This window comes from Mauremys reevesii, linkage group 22 (assembly GCF_016161935.1).
Source record: "Mauremys reevesii isolate NIE-2019 linkage group 22, ASM1616193v1, whole genome shotgun sequence".
NCBI lineage: Eukaryota > Metazoa > Chordata > Testudines > Geoemydidae > Mauremys > Mauremys reevesii.
This window is the reverse complement of record NC_052644.1, coordinates 3,920,767-3,941,024: the sequence shown is the minus strand read 5'-3', so window position 1 is coordinate 3,941,024 and position 20,258 is coordinate 3,920,767. Positions and strand designations below refer to the sequence as shown.

General features: G+C 60.4%; 1 protein-coding gene across 3 annotated transcripts in view; it reads right to left on the bottom strand.

The window, feature by feature from the left end:
- The window catches only part of PLEKHG2 (pleckstrin homology and RhoGEF domain containing G2), a 33,173-nt gene extending 24,501 nt beyond the window's left edge, over window positions 1–8,672 (bottom strand). For 2 of the 3 annotated variants that reach the window (XM_039510622.1, XM_039510625.1), the window contains exons 1-2: window positions 8,607–8,672; window positions 4,161–4,627 (exon numbers count right to left, since the gene is read on the bottom strand). In XM_039510622.1, the coding sequence (XP_039366556.1) occupies window positions 4,161–4,627; window positions 8,607–8,655 (516 nt within the window). In that variant the 5' untranslated portion in view covers window positions 8,656–8,672. Of the gene's footprint in view, window positions 1–4,160; window positions 4,628–5,410; window positions 5,484–8,606 lie in introns of those variants that run through there. The other variant, XM_039510623.1, reaches the window with a different exon arrangement.
- Window positions 8,673–20,258: the final 11,586 nt, after the last annotated feature.

Genomic DNA, 20,258 nt, shown 5'->3' with positions numbered 1-20,258 from the left:
ATTATACAAGGATGCCTCACTCAGCACTGAGATAGGGTCACTTCTGGGGTGGGCCAGGGCAGTTGTTTATACAGGGGTCTGAGGTCCAACCACCTCTGGGGCAGCAGCTGGCAGCGGTTGCATAGCACACTGCACAGGGACCACTCATCCACGGTTGAAATGCGACTGACCTGGGGTGGGGCATGGCAGTTGCTTTACAGCCACGCAGCAACATTGCTCCGGGATGACACGCCCAACAGTGAAATGCAGAAACCTCTGAGGTGGAGCACGGCAGCTGTTTATACAGGAATCCCTCGCCCAGCACCAAAATGCAACAAACTCTGGCAACAGGGCTCAGTAGCTCTTTATACAGTTGTCCCTCACCCAGCACTGAGATGCAGCCACCTCTGGGGTGGAGCACGGCAGCTGTTTATACAGAGATCCCTCACCAATGAGACCCTGCACTGGCTCAGCCATGGGGAGAGACCATGGTGCATGGTGGGAGATGCAGTCTGACCAAGGTGGATTAATGTTGCCAGCAGCTGGATTCAAGGGGCGGAAAGAGCTGAGCTGAAATCTACATGCAGCATGGACCGGGGCTCCTTTCCCTCCAGAAGGCAACATGTGTAGGGGCGAGCGACTGGGAGCCCGGACACCTGGGTTCCATCCCCAGCTCTAGGAAGGCGTGTGGTATAATGATCAGATGAGGACTCCTGGGTTCTTTCCCAGCACTAGGACGACGGGGAGGAGCCTGAGTCAGGACTCCTGGGTTCTTTCCCAGCTCTGGGAGGAGGGTGCGGTGTAAAGATTAGAAGGGAGGGAGGGAAAGGGGGCAGGACTCCTGGGATCTATTTTCAGCTCTAGGAGGGGGATGTGTGGTTTGATCAGAGCAGAAGCCAGGACTCTTGGGTCCCTTTGCCACCCATTCTGCGCCTCGGTTTCCCCGAGTGAAATAACATTTCCTCCCACCCCCTGAGCATCACCGTGCTGAACGTCCCAGCCCTCGCCCACCCACCAAACGCTGTTAATAAACCCGGAAAGAGCTCTGCTGAGACAATCTGTTAAATCATTCTCATTTCGGTGCCAGTGACCTTTCGTGAACTCCCCCGCCACAGCCAGAAAAACCCGCCTGTCCACGCGGAGACTCAGCGCTGGCCAGGACCCAGCACAACTCCGGCTGATTCACACCAGCACTCGAATGCAGGGACCTGCCCCGATCACAAGCCGCACAACTGAGATTTCAGGGACTCCTGCTGGGATTCTGCCCTGAGAGGAACCCAGGCAAAACGTGCTGTGCAATCGCTCCAAAAAGATCTACTTAAAGGGGGTCAGAGGGAACCCCAAACTTTTACAGCCACAATAAGAAATCAAAAATAATCATAAATTTGCCAGACGAGCGGTTTCTCCGCCTCAAAACGCACACGACAAATTCGATTTCGGGGAAATCACCAGGAATTCTGGGAATCCCCGTTTGACCCGAACCGAATTCTTTTCCATTTTGCAGAACGGCCCGCGAACCAGCGAGTGGCCCGGCTCTCGCAGCCAGCGCATTTTGGGGACCGGAAGCAGTTGCAGCTCCCGAAAGGTTCGCCAAATAAAAAAACCTGGGAAATTCCCCTGGGGGGGGAATAAAAAACTTCGTTAAACATGGAGAGAGCCGTTCGATTCAAAGACATTGTCAAAACCACGAAATCCCTCCATAAGGCTCAGCCACCCTCCATTTATCAATGCCCCTTATCAATCTCAGCCATTTTGTACCCGCCCCTACTCCCCATTATGCCCAGAATCTGTTAGTTCTAATCCAGCCGAGATCAGGGCCCCATTGTGCTCGGAGCTGTAGAATCCTGCGGCAGAGTTCCCTGCTTAAAAGATGTTACAATCGCAGGCTAGATGGACTAAAGATGGGAGAGAGAGAGGACTATTATCCCCATTCGGCAGATGGGGAAACCGAGGCACGGTGCTTAAGGCCCTCCTTTTCAGAACTGCCAGGCATGGAGGCTTAGCACTGCTAATTATTAGGCCTCAAGTGGTTTGCTCATGGTCACCCAGAGAGGCTGCGGGGGAGCTGGGAACAGAAGCCAGTCTCCTGAGTGCCATATCCTCTGCTCTAACCACTGCACTTCACTCCCCTCCCCAACCTGCCAATAGAACCCAGGAGTCCTGGCTCCCATTTCCCCCGCTCTAACCACTAGATTCCTCTCCCCTCCCTGAACTGCCAATAGAACCCAGGAGTCCTGGCTCCTGCCCCCTCCCCCCACTCTAACCACTAGATTCCGCTCCCATCCCTGGCAAAAGAACCCAGGAGTCCTGGGTTCCCGCCCCCCAACCACTAGATTCCCCTCCCCTAGCTGTCAATAGAATCCAGGAGTCCTGGCTCTTGCCCCCTCCTCCCACTCTAACCACTAGATTCCCCTCCCATCCCTGGCAAAAGAACCCAGGAGTCCTGGCTCCCAATACCCCTTGTTCTAAGCCCCCGCGCTGGGAGGGGAGTGGGGGGTCTAGTGGCTAGAGCAGGGGGGCTGGGAGTCAGCACTCCTGGGTTCTACTCCGGGCTAATGGTTAAAACCAAGCACTGGGAGGCCTTTGGTCCAGCACCGAGTCCCAGGGACCCATGATCCGTTTCTCGCCGGGAGCACGAGTCCAGCTCTGGGATGAGCCGTTTGCTGCCGGGCCTGGAGTTACCAGTGAGCCGGTCCCCTCAGCTCCCTGCTGGGGAGCCGGCCGCAGGCCTGGATCCAGGCTCCCGGCAGAGGCTCCCCGCCCCCACCCGCCAGAGCTCGCATTTCAGCCCTTCCTGCCGGAGGAATAACTGGGATTCTTTGGGCCTCTCTGGGGGCAGCCGGGGCCTGTCTGACCCGCCAGGGCAGGCGCTGATCCACCGACACTCGCGAGGCAGCTGAGCAGCAAATTACCCCCCCCCCCAAATCGCTATGATGCTCACAGAGGTCCCTGGGGTCACCTCTGTGCTGAGACAGCGCTGCTGAGTGGCCAGGGGGTTGGGCTGGGCCTCAGGACTCCCGGGTCCTATGCCTGGCTCTGCCCCAGATTTGCCATGTGACCGTGGGGAAGTCACAGCCCCACTTTATGACTCAGTTTCCCCACCCTTTGTCTGTTTAGACTAGAAGCTCTTTGAGGCAGCGCCTGTCTGGGCAGCACCCGGTGCCGTGAGGCCTCGATCTCGGGTGGGGCCTAGAGCTGCTACTGGAAAATCAGTGGCAATTAATATTGTTTATTAATGATCTGTATTAGCATAAAGAAACCCATAGCAAAATCAGGGCCTCATTAACTTGGGTGTTATACCTCCTCCCCACAACGTCCCCTGCTGGGAGAGGTGGGGGCTGGAGCAGCCGAGAGCTCCCCCCACAGCCAGCACCCCTGCCCCGCTCCCCACAGCGCCCCCCGCTGGGAGAGGCCGGAGCTGGAGCAGCCAGGAGCGCCCCCCCCCAAGCCAGCGCCCTGCCCCGCTCCCCACAGCGCCCCCTGCTGGGAGAGGTGGGGGCTGGAGCAGCCGAGAGCTCCCCCAACAGCCAGCACCCCTGCCCCACTCCCCACAGCGCCCCCCGCTGGGAGAGGCCGGAGCTGGAGCAGCCAGGCGCGCCCCCCCGCCAACCCAGCGCCCTGCCCCGCTCCCCACAGCGCCCCCCGCTGGGAGAGGCCGGAGCTGGAGCAGCCAGGAGCGCCCCCCCCTCAAAGCCAGTGCCCTGCCCCGCTCCCCACAGCACCCCCTGCTGGGAGAGGCCAGAGCTGGAGCAGCCAGGAGCACCCCCCCCAAAGCCAGTGCCCTGCCCCGCTCCCCACAGCACCCCCTGCTGGGAGAGGCCAGAGCTGGAGCAGCCAGGAGCGCCCCCCCGCCAAGCCAGCGCCCTGCCCCGCTCCCTACAGCGCCCCCTGCTGGGAGAGGCCAGAGCTGGAGCAGCCAGGAGCACCCCCCCTCAAAGCCAGTGCCCTGCCCCGCTCCCCACAGCGCCCCCTGCTGGGAGAGGCTGGGGCTGGAGTAGCTGGGAGCTCCCGTCACAGCCAGCGCCCTGCCCCGCTCCCCACAGCGCCCCCCGCTGGGAGAGGCCGGAGCTGGAGCAGCCAGGAAACCCCCCCACCCGGAGCCAGCGCCCTGCCCCGCTCCCCACAGCGCCCCCTGCTGGGAGAGGCTGGGGCTGGAGTAGCCAGCCGCTCCCTTCGCTCACCTCCACGATGCTCCTCAGGTCCCGGACGTAAGCCTGCTCCGTCTCCACAATCTCCAGCACCACCCGGTCCAGCTGGGACAGCTTGACCCGCCGTTCCCTGGCTCTGGCAGGCCCGGGGGACCAGGCACTGCCGCCGCCACCACGCTTGGCGCCCCCCGGGGACCCCTCGGCCTCGGCCGGCCCCTCCAGCAGCGCCACCGGGGTGAGATCGAGGCTGATGTCGCTGCCGTTCTGCTGGGCGTCGGGCGGGTAGCCGGCGGGGCAGCCCCCGCCCAAGGCCCCGCTGCTGCCGAAGGCGCTCTGGCTGTCGGGCAGGGAGGCGGAGGAGGCGGAGGAGCTGAGGCTGACGGGCCGCTCGCCGTCCGAGCACACCGTGTTGACCGAGGTGCAGCTGCCCGAGATGGTGGCGGCGGCCATGCCGCCGGCGATCCCGCTCAGCGAGGACACGGAGGATGGTCTGGCGGCCACTGAGGAGGGAGAGCGAGACGGACGGGTTAGCGGCGCCCACCCTGCTGGGAGAGGCTGGGATTGGAGCAGCCAGGAGCTCCCCTTACAGCCAAGGCTCCTGCCCCGCTCCCCACAGCGCCCCCTGCTGGGAGAAGCCAGATCTGGAGTTCCTGGGTTCGCCACCCAGCTCTCGGAGGGGAGTAGGGTCTACTAGTCAGAGCAGAGAGGTGAGTCTGGACTCCTGAGCTCCCCCGGCACCGAGCTCTGTCGCTGGGTGACGTTGGGCAAGCCCCGTGCCTCAGTTTCTCCCTCTGTGTAAGAGGTACCCTGACACCCTCCTCCCTCACCACTGAGGGGCGCGTGCATGCGGGTGGCTAAACTCATTCGTGCCTGCAGAGCTCCTCCGACGGGACACAACGGGGGAGCCAAGGGGCCACTGCATGGATGCCCAGGGCTCAGGCGGATTTCCCCAGGCCCGCAAGCAGCGGCAACGGCTGGAGCATCAAGGGATCGATTCCTCCCCCCTCCACCTCTGTGGCTCTCCGGCCCAGCGTGGCTGGGAACGGCCGCAGATCTCTCTGTTCAGCCCTTCTCAGGCTGGGCCTCCTGCACTAACAGGAGACAGGTGCACCCCGTGAGCCGGGGGGGGAGAGGGGGGGTCCTTTAGAGTCCCACTGATGAGCCGGCTCCATCAGATGCCCCCGGCACCCGCCCGTGCATCTTGCAAACCACCCCATCCCGGAGCGGCAACCACACTGAGCTCAAGCAGCTTCCTCCCGCCGCCCCGCACCCCCCATCGTCACCTCCGATCCTGGCGCCGTGGGGCTGTGCCGCCATCTGACGTGGCGACGCCAGGGGGACCCGTCCCCAGCTGCACTTCACGCTCCCCGCCCCCGCCCCGGCTCCGGTCTCCAATGCTTCCTCGCCCGCCTTGCACCTTCGAGGCTGTGGTTTGCGTTGCATTGTGGGAGGAGAGGCTTTGCGCACACTGAGCTCTGCCGCTCAGGAAAAGGTTTGCACAAAAATATACATTCGAGCCGGGGCCCTGGATTCAGCGAGTCCCTGGGCAGCTCGGCGCTGGGTTCTGGTCCTGGGGCATGAGCCCATGTCTGTCAGCTGTATTTATGCATTATATACACAGATCCCTCTATGCACACGCATGCACACGCACACATCCCACTAAGCACATACCTCTGTGCACATGCACACACACCACTAAGCACATACCTCTGTGCACACACACACCTCTATGCACATACCCCTCTATGTGCGCACACTCGTCTGTGCACACACACACCTCTGTGCACATACCCGTGCGCGCACACACATCTCTATGCACATACCTGTACGCGTGCACGCACACCTGTGCACACACCCGTGTGTACACACGCACCTCTGTGCACATACCTCTGTGCGCACACACACCTCTATGCACATACCCATTCGCGCATGCACACACCTCAAGGCCCACAACTCTCTATGCACACCCACATACTTCGTGCATACATGCACCCCACGTGTGCGCGCACACACACCCTGTGCACATGCACACCCCCTCTATGCATGCACACCCCACTGTACACACCCAGCCCTCTATGCACCCGACACGGACACCCAGACACACACACCATGCATTCGTGCACAAATGAACTTTTCCCATGCACTCACCTGCCACTCACGCTCGCCCCTTGTGATGCGCACACCACGCACATGTTACACAAGCGCACCGCTGTTTAAACACACAGACGCACAAACCCCTCTATGCACACATTGCCCTATATGCGTGCACTGCCGCCCCAGCCACACGCACACGTGCGCTCCCCCCATGCACACACAATTCAAGGCCGCTCCATGCATGCGCCCCCACCCCTCCATGCACGCACACACTCACCGTGCACACGCACCGGTGCACAAACACCTCTCTGCATGCAGGGACACTCCACAGGTACCCACCCCCCCATGCACAGAGAACAATGGAGAATTTTACACACACACACACACACACACACACACACACACAGTGGATTTGAACAGCCGTGGGGAGTGTCACACAGACAGCAGTATAACAATACCTCCCAGCTCTCATCATTGGCTGATCTCAGAGCACTCTGTTTTACCGAGGGGGAAACTGAGGCACGGAAAGGGGACGGGACTTGCTCCCAGGCCCCCAGTGGCAGAGCCGGGAATGGAGCCTGGGTCTCCTGATCACCAGTCCAGCGCGCTATCCACTAGGCCACACTGCCTCTCATCTATAGTGGCACAAATATACAGACCTTTCGCCCTCCCCCGTTGCCCGTGCTCCAGGAGGGGCCAGTAGGAGCAGGACTCTGGCAGCAGGAGGCCTGGGGTCGGGGTCTGCCGGTCCCATGGACTCCAGTAGAGCGATGCCCATTGACACCAGCAGGGGATCTGGCCCCTTCCAACAGTTCACATCTCTCTGGTCCTTTTCGGTTCCTGGCCAGCGAGCAGATGATTCAAAACGAGCAGCAGCCACAGAGAGGAACCGACTGCACGCAACGCTTCGGTGGGAGGAAGTGGGACATGAACAGCTCGCAAGCAGAGACGGGGGGGGGGGGCAGCACTGCCTGGCTGTCTCCGTGCGCCGTGGCAGCGTGCCTCAGTTTCCCCTTTAAAAGCCCCACCCTGATGCTTTCAGATGGGGGGAGCAGCTTCAATGCAGACAAGGGCTCTTCAATGCAGACACGCTGGGTGGGGTGCAGTGCTTGTCTCTTGCCAGTTTCAACGGCGGGGGAAGGGTTAAATTCAATCCCTTAAAGGGCCCATCCACCCCTCCACGCGCCAGGCTCCTCGTGCCAAGACTGCCGGGAATGCGGAAGCCCTCGGACGACCTGTTTGCTTTTGTCTTCCCATTGGGGGCCTCCTCGATCCAACCAGCTGCGTGAAGCCTGGAGGTTTATTATTCAAATCCCGGCCCCCCGTGCTCGCTGGAAGGGAGGGGGGTGGGACTGGCGTATGCCCAGGCTGAGAGGCCCGGCCCCGGCACGGAGTCCGGGACTCCAGCTCTGACACCCCTGCCCCTCCAGCGCATCCCCGGTCGCCTCCTCCTCCAGCTGCCCCCCTTCGGGCCGGGACCCGCATCTTTGGACCTGAGAGTAAGCTGCCCCCCATCGCTGAGCTCTGGGATGGGGTTGTGAGGAGGTCGCTTTGACTCCCTTTGCTCTGTGTGTTCTAGGTCCTGCCCGGCTTCCCGTGTCATTTAGAGCAGCCTCTGGGCTGCTCTAACTCAGCCCCCCACGCACACAGCCCCCGTCCACCTCCGGAGCCCTCCTCTTCCTCATCTGAGCTAGGATCGGCACCCATCCCTCTGCCGGGGTGGGTTAGTCAGCGCTGAGAAGTGGTTTGCAGCCGGGGTGCGACAGAAAACCCCATTTGCTGCTGCTGCTGCTGTTATTCAGCTCTGTTTACGTAGGGCTGCCGCTGAGCACAGGGATCTGCAGGCGCAGCTGGGAGACGCTCATCGTCCGAGTGGACAAACCACGGGGCAGCAGTTAGGGGGAAGGGTGGGGTGGGTTTCAAGAAGGGCTTTGAAGAAGGCAGGGGGATGGGGAGATCGTTCAGGGGCTGCAGGGAAGAGGGAATGAGAAAGAGCGTGGGAAGAAGAGAGACACGGAGCCCGTGAAGCAAATCACAATCACTGTGCCCCCATCTGACATATGGGGAAACTGAGGCATGGGGGGGGGAGATTTCCCCAAGGTCAGCCAGCGAATCGGTAGCAAAGCTGGGACTAAAACCCAGGAGTCCTGGCTCCCAGACCCTCCCCTCCCCCATCTGGGAAAAGAACCCAGCAGTCCAAACTCCCAATCTGCCCGCTCTAGCTACTAGACATCACTCCCCTCCCACACCGGAGAATCGGACCCCGTCTCTGCTCTGTGCAGTAACCCACCCCACCTGCGGGCGGGGCAGATCATCTCATCAGCCCGGGAGCTCTGCGCCCAGCCCCACAGGGGGTCACACCGCATGGGGGCCCCGGGCACCAACCTTGATTGCCTGCTTTCTTCTTGCTGCCCCGACGGGCTCCCTCAGGCATGGTGCTGTGGTCTCCGACGGACGTCCTGCGCAGAGAGGGAGACAACGCCGAGTCAAAAGTCACAAACCAGGAGTCTCACAACCGCCTCGCTCCAACCCACAGTCCACACTCGAGTCGAAACAGTCAGGTTTCGATTGGATCGGCTGAACTTCCGGGGGGGAGGGGAGGAGAGGCCTGGGTCGTTCACCAAATTTCAGCTGGATACCGGATTATTCTTCCCTCTCGCACCTAAAAGATGCTCTCTGCACGAGGGTTGTTAAACAGCTTCCATGCCTAACCCCAGAAGTGGCTGCATTTCAGCATCACGTGCGCAAGCCCTGTATGAACAGCTGCGGCGCTTCACCCCAGAGCGGGCTGCATCTCGGCACTGCGTGGGGAAAAACAACCCCCGGGACACAACGGAAGCGCGAGCCGCTCAGTGCAAGATGCACCGAGGAGCAGGCCACTTTATGGCCCCAGGGCCTCCCCAGGCTCTGCCAACAGGACCAAGCCTCGTCCCATGCAAGCACGGGAAGAACCCAAGGTGAATCCACGACCTCATGAACGCAGAGGCACCTTTCTGCTGCAGACTGGAACGTGCACGTGCCGGGGGGGCGGTGAGCCTCGTGTCGCCCTTTCCCTGCACCGGTGCAAATGCAGCCTGGCTGATCTGGGCAGCCTTTTGCTCTGCTGCAGATGTTGCTCCAGGTGCAGAGCGCCAGGGAATCGGGCCCCTCTTCCTGAGGCACATCTGGGTCCCTCATGCCTGGTGCTCAGCCACTAACTGCCACTGCCACCAGGGAAGCTAGCTTAGCAGAGGAAGCAGTCTAGGCTGAGAACAAGGAGGAGAACAGCACTTCCCTTTGCCTCCATGTGGAAGCATCATTAACCCCTTGTGAAAACTGTGCGGTCTTGGTGCACCTCACGCCATGCAAACTGCATTGCATGGTCCTCGTACACCTCCCCCTCGTGCAAACTGCATTGCACTGCATTGCTGCGAGTCCCCCTCATGCAAACTGCATTGCACGGCGTTGGTGCAAGTCCCCCTTGTGCAAATTGTGCTGTGCTGGTGCACTGTGCAAGCTGCTGGGGCGACCCATTCTTGTGCAAAATGCACTGCACCCTGTTGGTGCAACCGCCTCTCGTGCAAACAGCATGGTGTTGGCGCAACCCGCACCGTGCAAATTCTGCCGCAACACGCTGGGGCAATCCCTCCTCGTGCAAACTGTGCGGTGTGGGATGGACGCCATCTCCCCCTCGTGAAACTGGTGCGAACAGCGGCTTGCACCACCCCAGCTTCCCCGAGGCAGACTCTGGGAGCTCATTGGCGGGGGCAGAGGCCTGTCAGGAACCGGCCTGCCACGAGGAGTCTCACACCTCCATGCCAATCAGCTGGGCCTGGTTCCCATTCAGCTCCGCCTGGCGGGGTTGGAGCAAGGTCAGGACGGCTCGGCTGCCAGCCACCGCGCGGAGGAGTGTATCACAATCATATCAGGCAGCCCTTCCGCCCTACCACCACCCCCGCGTCCTTCCCTCTTTCCTGAAGTTGCAAGAAACGCAAAAGCTGGCACCGCTCATGCCCGCCGCCCGCCCGGGCGGGCCTATGGCTTTAATTCCTGCACGGCTCACTGCTTCCCCCTATTCATCTCCATGGACCAGGGCACAATCAACACAGGCTGGGAATACAATGCAGCCTATTTTGAGCCCAGTGACTTCAGCCGGACCAAACCACTTCAACCCTCAGGAGTTTCAACAGTGGTGCACCACCGGCCGCTGCCGGGAGCGACAGGTGCCCCCAACGCCCGCGGCCCCTGCGGCGGCTGGGAATTGATTAGGCAAGATACACCCCGATGATCCGAGCCGGTGACCCACGCCCCACGCTGCAACCAAACCCCAGAAACCATCTGACCAATTGTGAGTCAAGGGTGGGGAGCCAAAATCCTTCCTGACCCCCGCTAGGTGGCCGGGTGAAGCCCTGAAGCATGAGATTAGATTAGTCATTAACGCCAAGCAGCAGGTGTCAGGTGCGCAATCGCAGCTCGTCGATATCAAGACGTAGCAACGACCATCCCCCTTAACGTTCTAAATGGAAGGATCCAAAGGAAAAAGATGGGGGGGCGGTTGATGGGACACGACAGCCTCCCCCCGAAATAAACCCAAATACAAGTAAGTTCCCACCCCCGCCAGCAGACGCAGGGTGGCCTTGAGGTTAGGGCATGGGGCTGCCAGTCTCCAGCTCTGCTATAAACGTCTTGTGGAGTATTTTTTATTATTTGGTATATTTTGGTAGGACCTAGCGGCCCCAGATAAGATCCAGGCCCCATCACGCCGGGTGCTGCACAGGGTCAGGTCTGGGGTTACAGGTGGAGCAACTAGTAGGTCTATTACGGTAGCACCTAGAGGTCCCAGCTGAGATTGGGGCCCCACCGCGCTGGGTGTTGCACAGACCCAGAGCCAGCCCCGACCCAAAGAACTTCCAGTCCGGTCCACTTCGGAAGTGGAGTAGGCTGAGTCGGAAAAAGGCACTTCGCTTGGTGCACGGGGAGCTACTGTGTTTTCAGTTCACACCCGACCTTAATCTGGAGTAACTTCTCCATGTCGATAAGCCCTATAGACAAAGGAAGGATCATCCACCCCATGGGGAAACTGAGGCCCAAAGAGACACGAAGGGCCCTCGATTCCATAGTGAGTCTGTGGCAGCGCCAGGAATCCAACCCGGATCTCTTCAAGCCCAGCCCGGGGCGGTAACCAGAAAACCAACCTGACGTGATGTCCCGTCTGCCTCAGTTTCCCCACCTATACAATGAGCATGAGGATCGCTCCCTGTCTCCCGCGGCAGTTGTGAGGAGGGCAATAGCAATCCCTAGCACTTTTCATCATAGAAACGTCGGGCTGGAAGGGACCCCGAGAGGTGATCGCGTCCAGCCCCCTGCGCTGAGGCCGGACCGAGTTAACCTAGCCCAGCCCTGACCGGGGTGTGTCCAGACTGTTCTTAAAAGCCTCCAGGGACAGGGATCCCACAGCCTCCCTGGTACGCCTGTTCCAGAGCTTCCCTCCCCGGAGAGTTCTGAGTTCTCCCTGGTGCCCAGCACAGCAATACGGTTGCCTCCCTGGTCTAACTCCTGTTAGCAGTCACATCTCAAAGAACTATACCAAGGAGGTCAGTATCATTAGCCGCATTTGGGTAAACTGAGGCACGGAGGGGCCAGGGATTTTCCCACGATCACCCAGCGGAGAACACAACCCAGGTTTCCTGTGTCCCAGTCTAGCGCTCGATCCACTAGGCCGCGCTGCGCCTAGCGCAACCCACGACTCCTGCCCAGGGCGGTACCGCACGACAAACAGCAACAGAAGAAGCGAGGGGGTTCGACGACTCCGGGGGCGGGCGTGAGGCCCAGCTGCCCGCCAGCAGGGCGGCGGTGGAGAGGATGCCTGTTCCATGCACAGAAACCAGGGTGGGTTTACACTCACTCCCAGCAGTTCCCTCGGGTCGGGTGCCAGAGTCGCATTCCTGAGCTAATGCCGCTTTCTAGATTCCCCCACCCAAATCCCCGGGCTTAAAACAGAACGAGAGTGGGGGAAAATATCCCCTAATAAGGTCAAACGGGACACCCGCCATGGCAGAAAGAACGTGGCCCAGCGGCAGGCTTTGGAGTGGGAATCCAGTCCAGTCACTCCGGATTTCCGCCGAGGCAGCCGACAGCAAACCTGGGCTCGGTTGGGAATCGGTTCTTGGGTCTTTGGTTTTCACGGACTCCTTGCTCCTGGTTCTCAGTCACGCTCAGGTCCCCCTGGGAGGCTCTGGGGTGGGAACAGCTGCCCTGAGAATCTCCCACCCACAGGGGGATCCCCTGTCTGCCGGGAGCTGGGGTGAGGGCCCTGCTCACAGACCCAGAAGTAGGGGTGGATCGGGGCCGCAGCCAGAGCGCCCTGCGCTGTGGCTATTCTCTGCTCCCCTCCCAGAATAAGGATAAGAACCCAGGAGTCCTGACCCCCAGGCCTGCCCCTGCTCTATCCACTAGATCCCCCTCTCCTCCTGGGTGATGGGCCTAGAACCCAGGTGTCCTGCCTCCCAGTTCCACTCCTGCCACCATCACACCCCCATCCTCTATCTAACCAGCCTGTGACCTCCCTCACCCCAGCCTGCCACAAGCTAACCTGCGTATGAAGGTGCGTCCAGCTGCAGAAAGCAGCTGGGAGCCGTGGTTCACAGGAGCTGCCCGGACTGGAATTAGGCAGGGGATTTCCGGGTTCACAATTATCCCTTTCAGAGCCAGCGAGCTGGAAAGCACCCAAAGACCCAGCCGTGCCTACGGGGTTCTTATTCCAGGTAGGATCTTAGCACCCAGGGCTGCACAGACAGTGGAGAGCTACCCAGCCTCGGCAGACAAAGGAAACACTAGCGATTCGCCCAGCTGGCAGTGGGCTGATTGTATCTGTATCACACTAGCGACTCGAGCGAGATCGGGGCCCCAGCGCGCTAGGAGCTGCACGACACGGCATGAGAAACAGGCCCTCTCCCAAAGAGCTTCCAGGCTAAATAACCGAGACAGACAAAGGACGGGAGGGAAAAGAAAGATGCCAGTGGCTGCATCAAAACACCGCAGGTCTCCTGGTTCCTACCCTCTGGTTGATCCACTCAAGCTAATTAGAACTCAATCCTCCCACTCCCTCAGCTGCGTTGGGTCTTATAGTATTATCCCCATTTTACTGCCAGGGAAACTGAGGCAAGCAGCTGTGATTCATCCAGTGAGGACCTGCCCACCAGGAAGCTTGTTCCAGGAAACACGTAAGACCCCAGGACTGGGAGGGAGGTGGAGAATATTCACGCCAGCTCCTTCTCTGCCCACGGCTGAGCCAGGCTGCGGGAGTGGCGCTGTGATCCCCGGCCTGCTCTGCCTCGGGTCTGTACCACTCCTAGCACCGTGCGTCTGCGCGCTACCATAACGTACGCCACATCCACACACCCCATAGCACCTCGTCACTTTCTGGCAGCCCGTGTCACCGGCAGGTGAGGGAGAAAAGGTCCAGCTGTCATTTAGCGACGCTTCCAGAGCGTGCCCCGCTCCAGCCGCAAAGGGTTCTGGGACGGCGAACGCTGGGGCGTGGGATCAAACCCAAGCTGGGCAGGGCGCCCAAAATTACCAAACACACGCAATGCGCAGACATGCCCGGAACCGAGAGGGCAGGGAGAAGGGGAAAACTTTCACTCCCAGAGGTTTGCATCCCATGAGCCTCTCAAAGGGCTTCCATGAGACCAGGGTTGTTTTACACACACACACACACACACACACACACACACACACCCTGGGAGTGACTCCCCCAGCGCCACACACACACACACACAAGCACAGGGCCTGGGAGTGACTCCCCCAGCGCCACACACACACACACACACACAAGCACAGGGCGTGGGAGTGACTCCCCCAGAGCCACAAAGAAAATCAGGAATAGCACCCAGGAGTCCTGGTTCCCAATCCCAGTCACTAGATCCCACTCTCCTCACAGAGCTGTGCAAAGAACCCAGGTGTCCTGACATCCAGGCTCACCCTTGCTCTCACCACTAGACCGCACGCCCCTGGGAGATACGGGAAGGGAAGTCAGCTCTGTTGACACGCAGCCCTGTGCTCTAACCACCAGGCATCATCCCTTCCCACAGCTTGGGAGTGATCTGAGACCTCCTGACGGCCCATCTCCTGCTCTAGCCACTAGACCCCACTCCCCTTGGAGACAGAACTCGGGGCTCCTGACTCTTAGTTCCATGCTCTTACCATTAGACCACTCCACCAGGGCAGCCCAGGGACCGACGTGAAGCGCAGACCCGGTTGGGTCGGTACCACCCTGCCTCCCAGCCTGGTACATTCACCTTCATTCCTAATCATTGCGCCACACAGCAGCTGGTGCACAACAGTCACCGCGCTCCACCCCAGAGGTGGCTGCTTTCCAGCAGCCACGCACACGAAGGCAAAAATCCCTTGACGTCACGCAGAGGCCGGGGTTTTGGCTGCCGTCAGCAGGAGCCAGGTCAGAACCGGGCTGGTGGGGTTTGGCCGGCAAGCACTTTGGAATCCTCCGACAGAAGGAACCGGATTCTGCTCCGGGAAGACGCTGGCAAACTGCATGTTGGTTGGCTCCTCCGGAGGATAACAACCTACTAGTGCCGCCAGCTGCGAGTTAGTCCTTTGGCTTTAGCAGCGGACATCTGGCGCGCCTAAGGCCCCGGCTTCAAGTCCTCCGGCTGCGAGTCTAGCGGCCTCCCTCCACCCCCGACATGGGTCAACTCCACCGGTGCGACTCCAGATTGTCATCTGAAGTGTCCCAAAGCTGCCCTCACCAAAGGGATCTGGGAGGGCCAGATCTGGCTGTCAGGCTCTGAATCTGTTCCCTGGGAGAGCCTGTCCCAGAACAGACCAATGCGAACGACCTCCGCTCATGAATAGACCCTTCTCCGCGCTGGCTGGCCCCGGGCGGATAGAGACAGACAAAGCGAGGGCAGAGTGGAGCTTCCTTTCCTTCCTTCCTTCCATGTCTGTGGCTCCTGCTGCGGCAGCCAAGCCTGACCTCAGATGAACCCGCTTTGCTCCAGCCCCTCTGGGACGGAGGGGTCGCTGGGGGGCTGGCCAGCAGCACACGTGCACCCTGCTAGAAGCCAAAGCAGCGGCCGCGGTGGGGAACCGGGCTGGCGTCAGTCTCCGGAAAGTGGATTATCGGGGCTGTGTCAGCCACGGGCATGTGACCCGGACCAGTGCCCCATGCCAGGGCCGTCTGACCCAACCCAGCACCCTGTGCCCAGTGCCCTACATCCAGGACAGACCAACCTGTCCCCATGCCCAGAGCCCCCCAGCACGCCACACCAGGGGTCACCCCATCCAGCACCTCGCACCCAAGAGCCTGCCAACAATCTCCCAACATCTCACTGCCCCACGCTTGCCTCCCCCCCAACACGCCCTTGGGTACCACAACTTGGTCGCAAAGATTTTCTGGGTTTACGCTGCCCCGTCTGCTTGCTTTAACGATTTAAATACCAGGGAACAAGGCAGACGGGGAAGCACACGGTGAGACAGATTTTTCCGGCACCGCTCCCGGACCCTGATGAAAAATTGCTTCCTTCCAAGAACGGTAGCTCCTGGCACCGCTAAACCCGACGGTTAACAGCCGGGCTCGGCCGATGCCAGCTCATTTTCTCTCCATCACCCCCTGCTGGGACTGGCATCGCCACCCTGGCCCAGCCCGGAGTTAAAGTCCTAGATTTGAAGGAATACGGAGGGGAGCGGCAGATTTCACATGGAGCGTTGGGGAGACCGAGACGGGGTACTGCATCCCGTTTTGGAGTCTACGTTTGAAAAAGGGACGATGCAAAAAAACCTGGGATGGGTGCAAAGAAGAGTTGCTGAAAGGTGCCTGATCTGGAAAACCCGCCTCCCGGTCAGGGGTTAAAGGAGATTGGGCGAATGTATCCAAGGGACGGTTAAGAGGCGACTCGGTCCTGGTCAGAACGAGATCAAAGAGCTGGGAGCAGAAGCGGGACACGTTCGGGCTGGGATGGAAATAGGGTGCACGTTTGGAACAGGGAGCGGCCTGTCTCCCCAAAAGAGCCGCTCTAGCTCGACTATCAGATAGGGGCTGGATGCAGGACTCACTGGGCGGGGGTCTCTGGCCTGGAAAGGGGCAGATTGGATGGTCCCTTCTGGCCACAAGCTCTCTGAAGCATGTGGCCTGACCTCCAGCATAGCACAGGATGACAAGCGGGCTCCTGTATACACGGCCCCCTCCAGGCAAGGCACCAGCCGGGGTCGAATCCAGCCCCTCTGTGACCACAAACAGGAGCCTCTGCTACGTGGGCGAAGGGACCAGGGATCCTTCCATTCCCCAAAGTGAGGGCGGCCAGGCCAGACATCCCCCTCTGGGGAAACGTGCCTTTTGCCGGCTTGCACGGACTCGGCTGGACACAGGAGTCTATTCCCATTCCCGTCCTAAGACGTTCTGGTGGTGCCACTGCTCGCCAGCTGCTCGGCTGCATCCCAGAGGGGGCTGCATTACAGTGGCCGGTGACGCAAATCCTCTCCAGCGTGTTGCTTCCTGTGTGACAAGGCCAAACCCAAGGGAAGGCCCAGGGCCTCGGTTCCCCTGTCCCTGCAGTGGAGACAGGGATGGGGGTGGCTTTAAGTCCTCTTGGCACCTCACTGCCTGGTCCCCGATGTCAGCTAGAGCAGCCTCAGGGCTGCTCTAACTCACAATTCACCCCTCTATGAGCGCAGGGGGGGCAGAGCATAGCCACAGTGCAGTATGCTCTGGCCACACCCCCGATTCATCCCCTATGAACCCTAGGGGGCAGAGAATAGCCACAGCGCAGGGGGGCTCCAATTGCCCCCTATGCTGTGGGGCGGGAACAGGGTCCTCACACCAACTGCACTCTCGCCGCGGAGGCCCCCGCGCAGTGGGAGATTCATCTCTAGGTTCTGTCCTGTGGAAGGAGCTAGGGGTGTGTGGGGGGTGCTGCCCCCTGATGGACGGAACTGGAACTGCGCTGCTGTGGGTCAGAGCCCCCATGCGGCCAGCAGCCACTGGGGATTCCCCTTGAGCTCAAGTGTCTGGGGCCTGAGTTCTGTTCCGCCCCCCCCAGCTGTGACGTTCTGAGTGGGGTGTCGGTCTGTCACGTGGGGGCAGCTGAGGGTTTGAGGTGGGGGAGAGGGAAGGTGGGCAGGACAGGGCAGGGCTGACCTGAGCCTGAGTAGCTATTTAGGGTCCTTTGGGAACCAAAGCGTCTGGGTCGTCCCAACTTCACCTCCAACCCACAGCTGTGGGGCGGAAATTCGGCCTCTCGGCCGGAGCCGGCGGATCCAGGGCTGGGGGGCCGGGCTAGGGCTGTCACCCTAGAACGGGGGGAGCCTATGCAGCATTGTCCAAATGCCTCTAGCCCTTTTCTGCCCCCCCCCCCGGACTGCTTCCCCCTCCTCTAGGCCGCGCCCCCCCTTCCCATTGTCCCGGGTGCAGGGTCGGTGAAGCCCATGGGCAGATACAATACAATGCAGAACACACATGGGGGGGCCACTTCCCACCCCCCCACACACTGCCCTGCAACAAAAATCTCCCCTCACCCCCGCCCCGAGACCACACACACCCTAGGCGACCCCCCTCCTGGATTTAGCCCCTCTCCCCCGCGAGCCCCAATTATCTCCAACACCCACACCGCTCCTCCGCCCCCCCCCCCCCGCATTCAGAACTACCCTGCCACAGACCCTCCCCCCCACAGATACCCTAGAGCAGATCTCCCACTCCGGTACACAGGATCCGTCCCCCCTCCAAGAGATTCCCTCTAGATCTCTTAGAGGAAACTCTCCTCCCCCAGTACGACCCACCCTCCGGCAAGGATCCCCCTAGATTTCCCAGCGCAGATCCCCCCTCCCCAGTCCGGGACCCCCCCTAGATTTCCCAGCGCAGATCCCAACTCCCCAGTCATGGACCCCCCTAAATTTCCCAGCGCAGATCCCCCCTCCCCAGTCCGGGACCCCCCTAAATTTCCCAGCGCAGATCCCCCCTCCCCAGTCTGGGACCCCCCCCTAGATTTCCCAGCGCAGATCCCCCCTCCCCAGTCTGGGACCCCCCCCTAGATTTCCCAGCGCAGATCCCAACTCCCCAGTCATGGACCCCCCTAAATTTCCCAGCGCAGATCCCCCCCTCCAGCCCGGGATCCCCACTCCCTGGAGCCGGGCTCGGGTACCCCACTCCCGCAGCTCCGGCACACAAAGGCAGCCCTGTTCCTGCAGCCCTGAGCCGAGAAACTTTTCCGAGCCCCGCGTGTGTGTGTGTGTGTGTGTGTGTGTGTGAGTGACACTCTTTCCAGCAGGCCCCTCGCTGCCCCGGCCGGGGGCTCCCCCCCCAAGCCGGACTCACCTCCCAGGCTGTGCGGCGGCGCGGGGCGCGGCGCGGCGCTCCCGGGGCCCGGGCGGGCTCGGATCCGGGCTCAGAGCGCGGCGGGCGCCCGGCGGCCGGCCCAGCCCATCAGCTCCGCTGGGGGCCGGGGGAACGGCCATGCGGACGGGCCGCCAGGGTGTGCGAGCGAGGGGCGGCCCCGGCCGGGGGCGTGCGGGGTGGGGGGGTGAGGGCTGCGCGCGCACAACTACAGCGGGGTGTGTGTGGGTGTGTGTGTGTGCTGCGCGCGCACAACTCCAGATGTGTGTAGTGTGTGTGTGTGTGTGCTGCGCGCGCACAACTCCAGATGTGTGTAGTGTGTGTGTGTGTGCTGCGCGCGCACAACTCCAGATGTGTGTGTGCAGCTAACAAATCTGTGTATATAGTGTGTGTGTGTGTGCTGCGCTTGCACAACTCGAGATGTGTGTAGTGTGTGTGTGCTGCGCACAACCCAGATGTGTGTGCTGCGCTCGCACAACTCCAGATGTGTGTGTGCAGCTAACAAATGTGTGTATATAGTGTGTGTGTGCTGCGCGCGCACAACTCCAGATGTGTGTAGTGTGTGTGTGTGTGTGTGCTGTGCTCGCACAACTCCAGATGTGTGTGTGCAGCTAACAAATGTGTGTGTAGTGTGTGTGTGTGTGTGCTGCGCGCGCACAACTCCAGATGTGTGTAGTGTGTGTGTGTGCTGTGCGCGCACAACTCCAGATGTGTGTGTGCAGCTAACAAATCTGTGTGTGTAGTGTGTGTGTGTGTGTGTGCTGCGCCTGTACAACTACAGCGGTGTGTGTGTGCTGCGCGCGCAGAAATCCAGATGTGTGTGTGCAGCTAACAAATCTGTGTATATTGTGTGTGTGTGTGTGTGCTGCACGCACACAACTCCAGATGTGTGTTGTGTGTGTGTGTGCTGCGCCCGCACAACTACGGCGGGGTGTGTGCGTGTGCTGCGCCCGCACAACTACAGATCTGTGTGTGTGTGCAACTAACAAATCTTTTTGTTTGATGTGTGTGCTGCACCCGCAAAACTACAGACCTCTGTGTGTGTGTTGTGTGCACAACTACAGACCCGTGTGTAGTGGGTGTGTGCTGTGCCTGCACAACTACAAATCTGTGTGTGTGAGCTGCACATGCACAATTACAGATCTATGTGTGCAGTGAACAAATCTCTGGGTGTAAGTGTGCAGCTAATCTCAGTTTTGTGTGTGTGCAAATCTCTCGGGGTGTGTGTGTAACCACAGCTCTGTGCTGTGCGCCACAGACCTGTGTGTGTGTGTGTTCAGGATGTAACAACTTCCCCCTCCAACACACACTGCCTGGGTCACTTTCCCTTCTTCCCAAGCCAATGCAAGTCCCCCAGGTCGTCTTTGGATCCAGTTGGTAAAGAAAAGCAGGGGGGAGGGAGGGGACACCAGATCCCAGCTGGGAGGGATTGTCGGGAGGGCGGGGGGGGGCTGATGGATGCCCAGTTGAAATGTTGAAGGCTGGGTGGGAGGAGGAACGGACAAGCAACAACTCTCTCACACTCACTTTGGACAATTTCCTGTTCACAGGCAGATGCACTGCTGGGTTTTTAACCCCTTTCTTACGGGATTCTAACTACCCATGTCCGTGCAACCGCCGCAAGCAGGATCACACACACACACACACAGAATGGGTACAGCCAGGCAGCAGGACCTCTCTCTCTCACACACACACACACACACACACACACA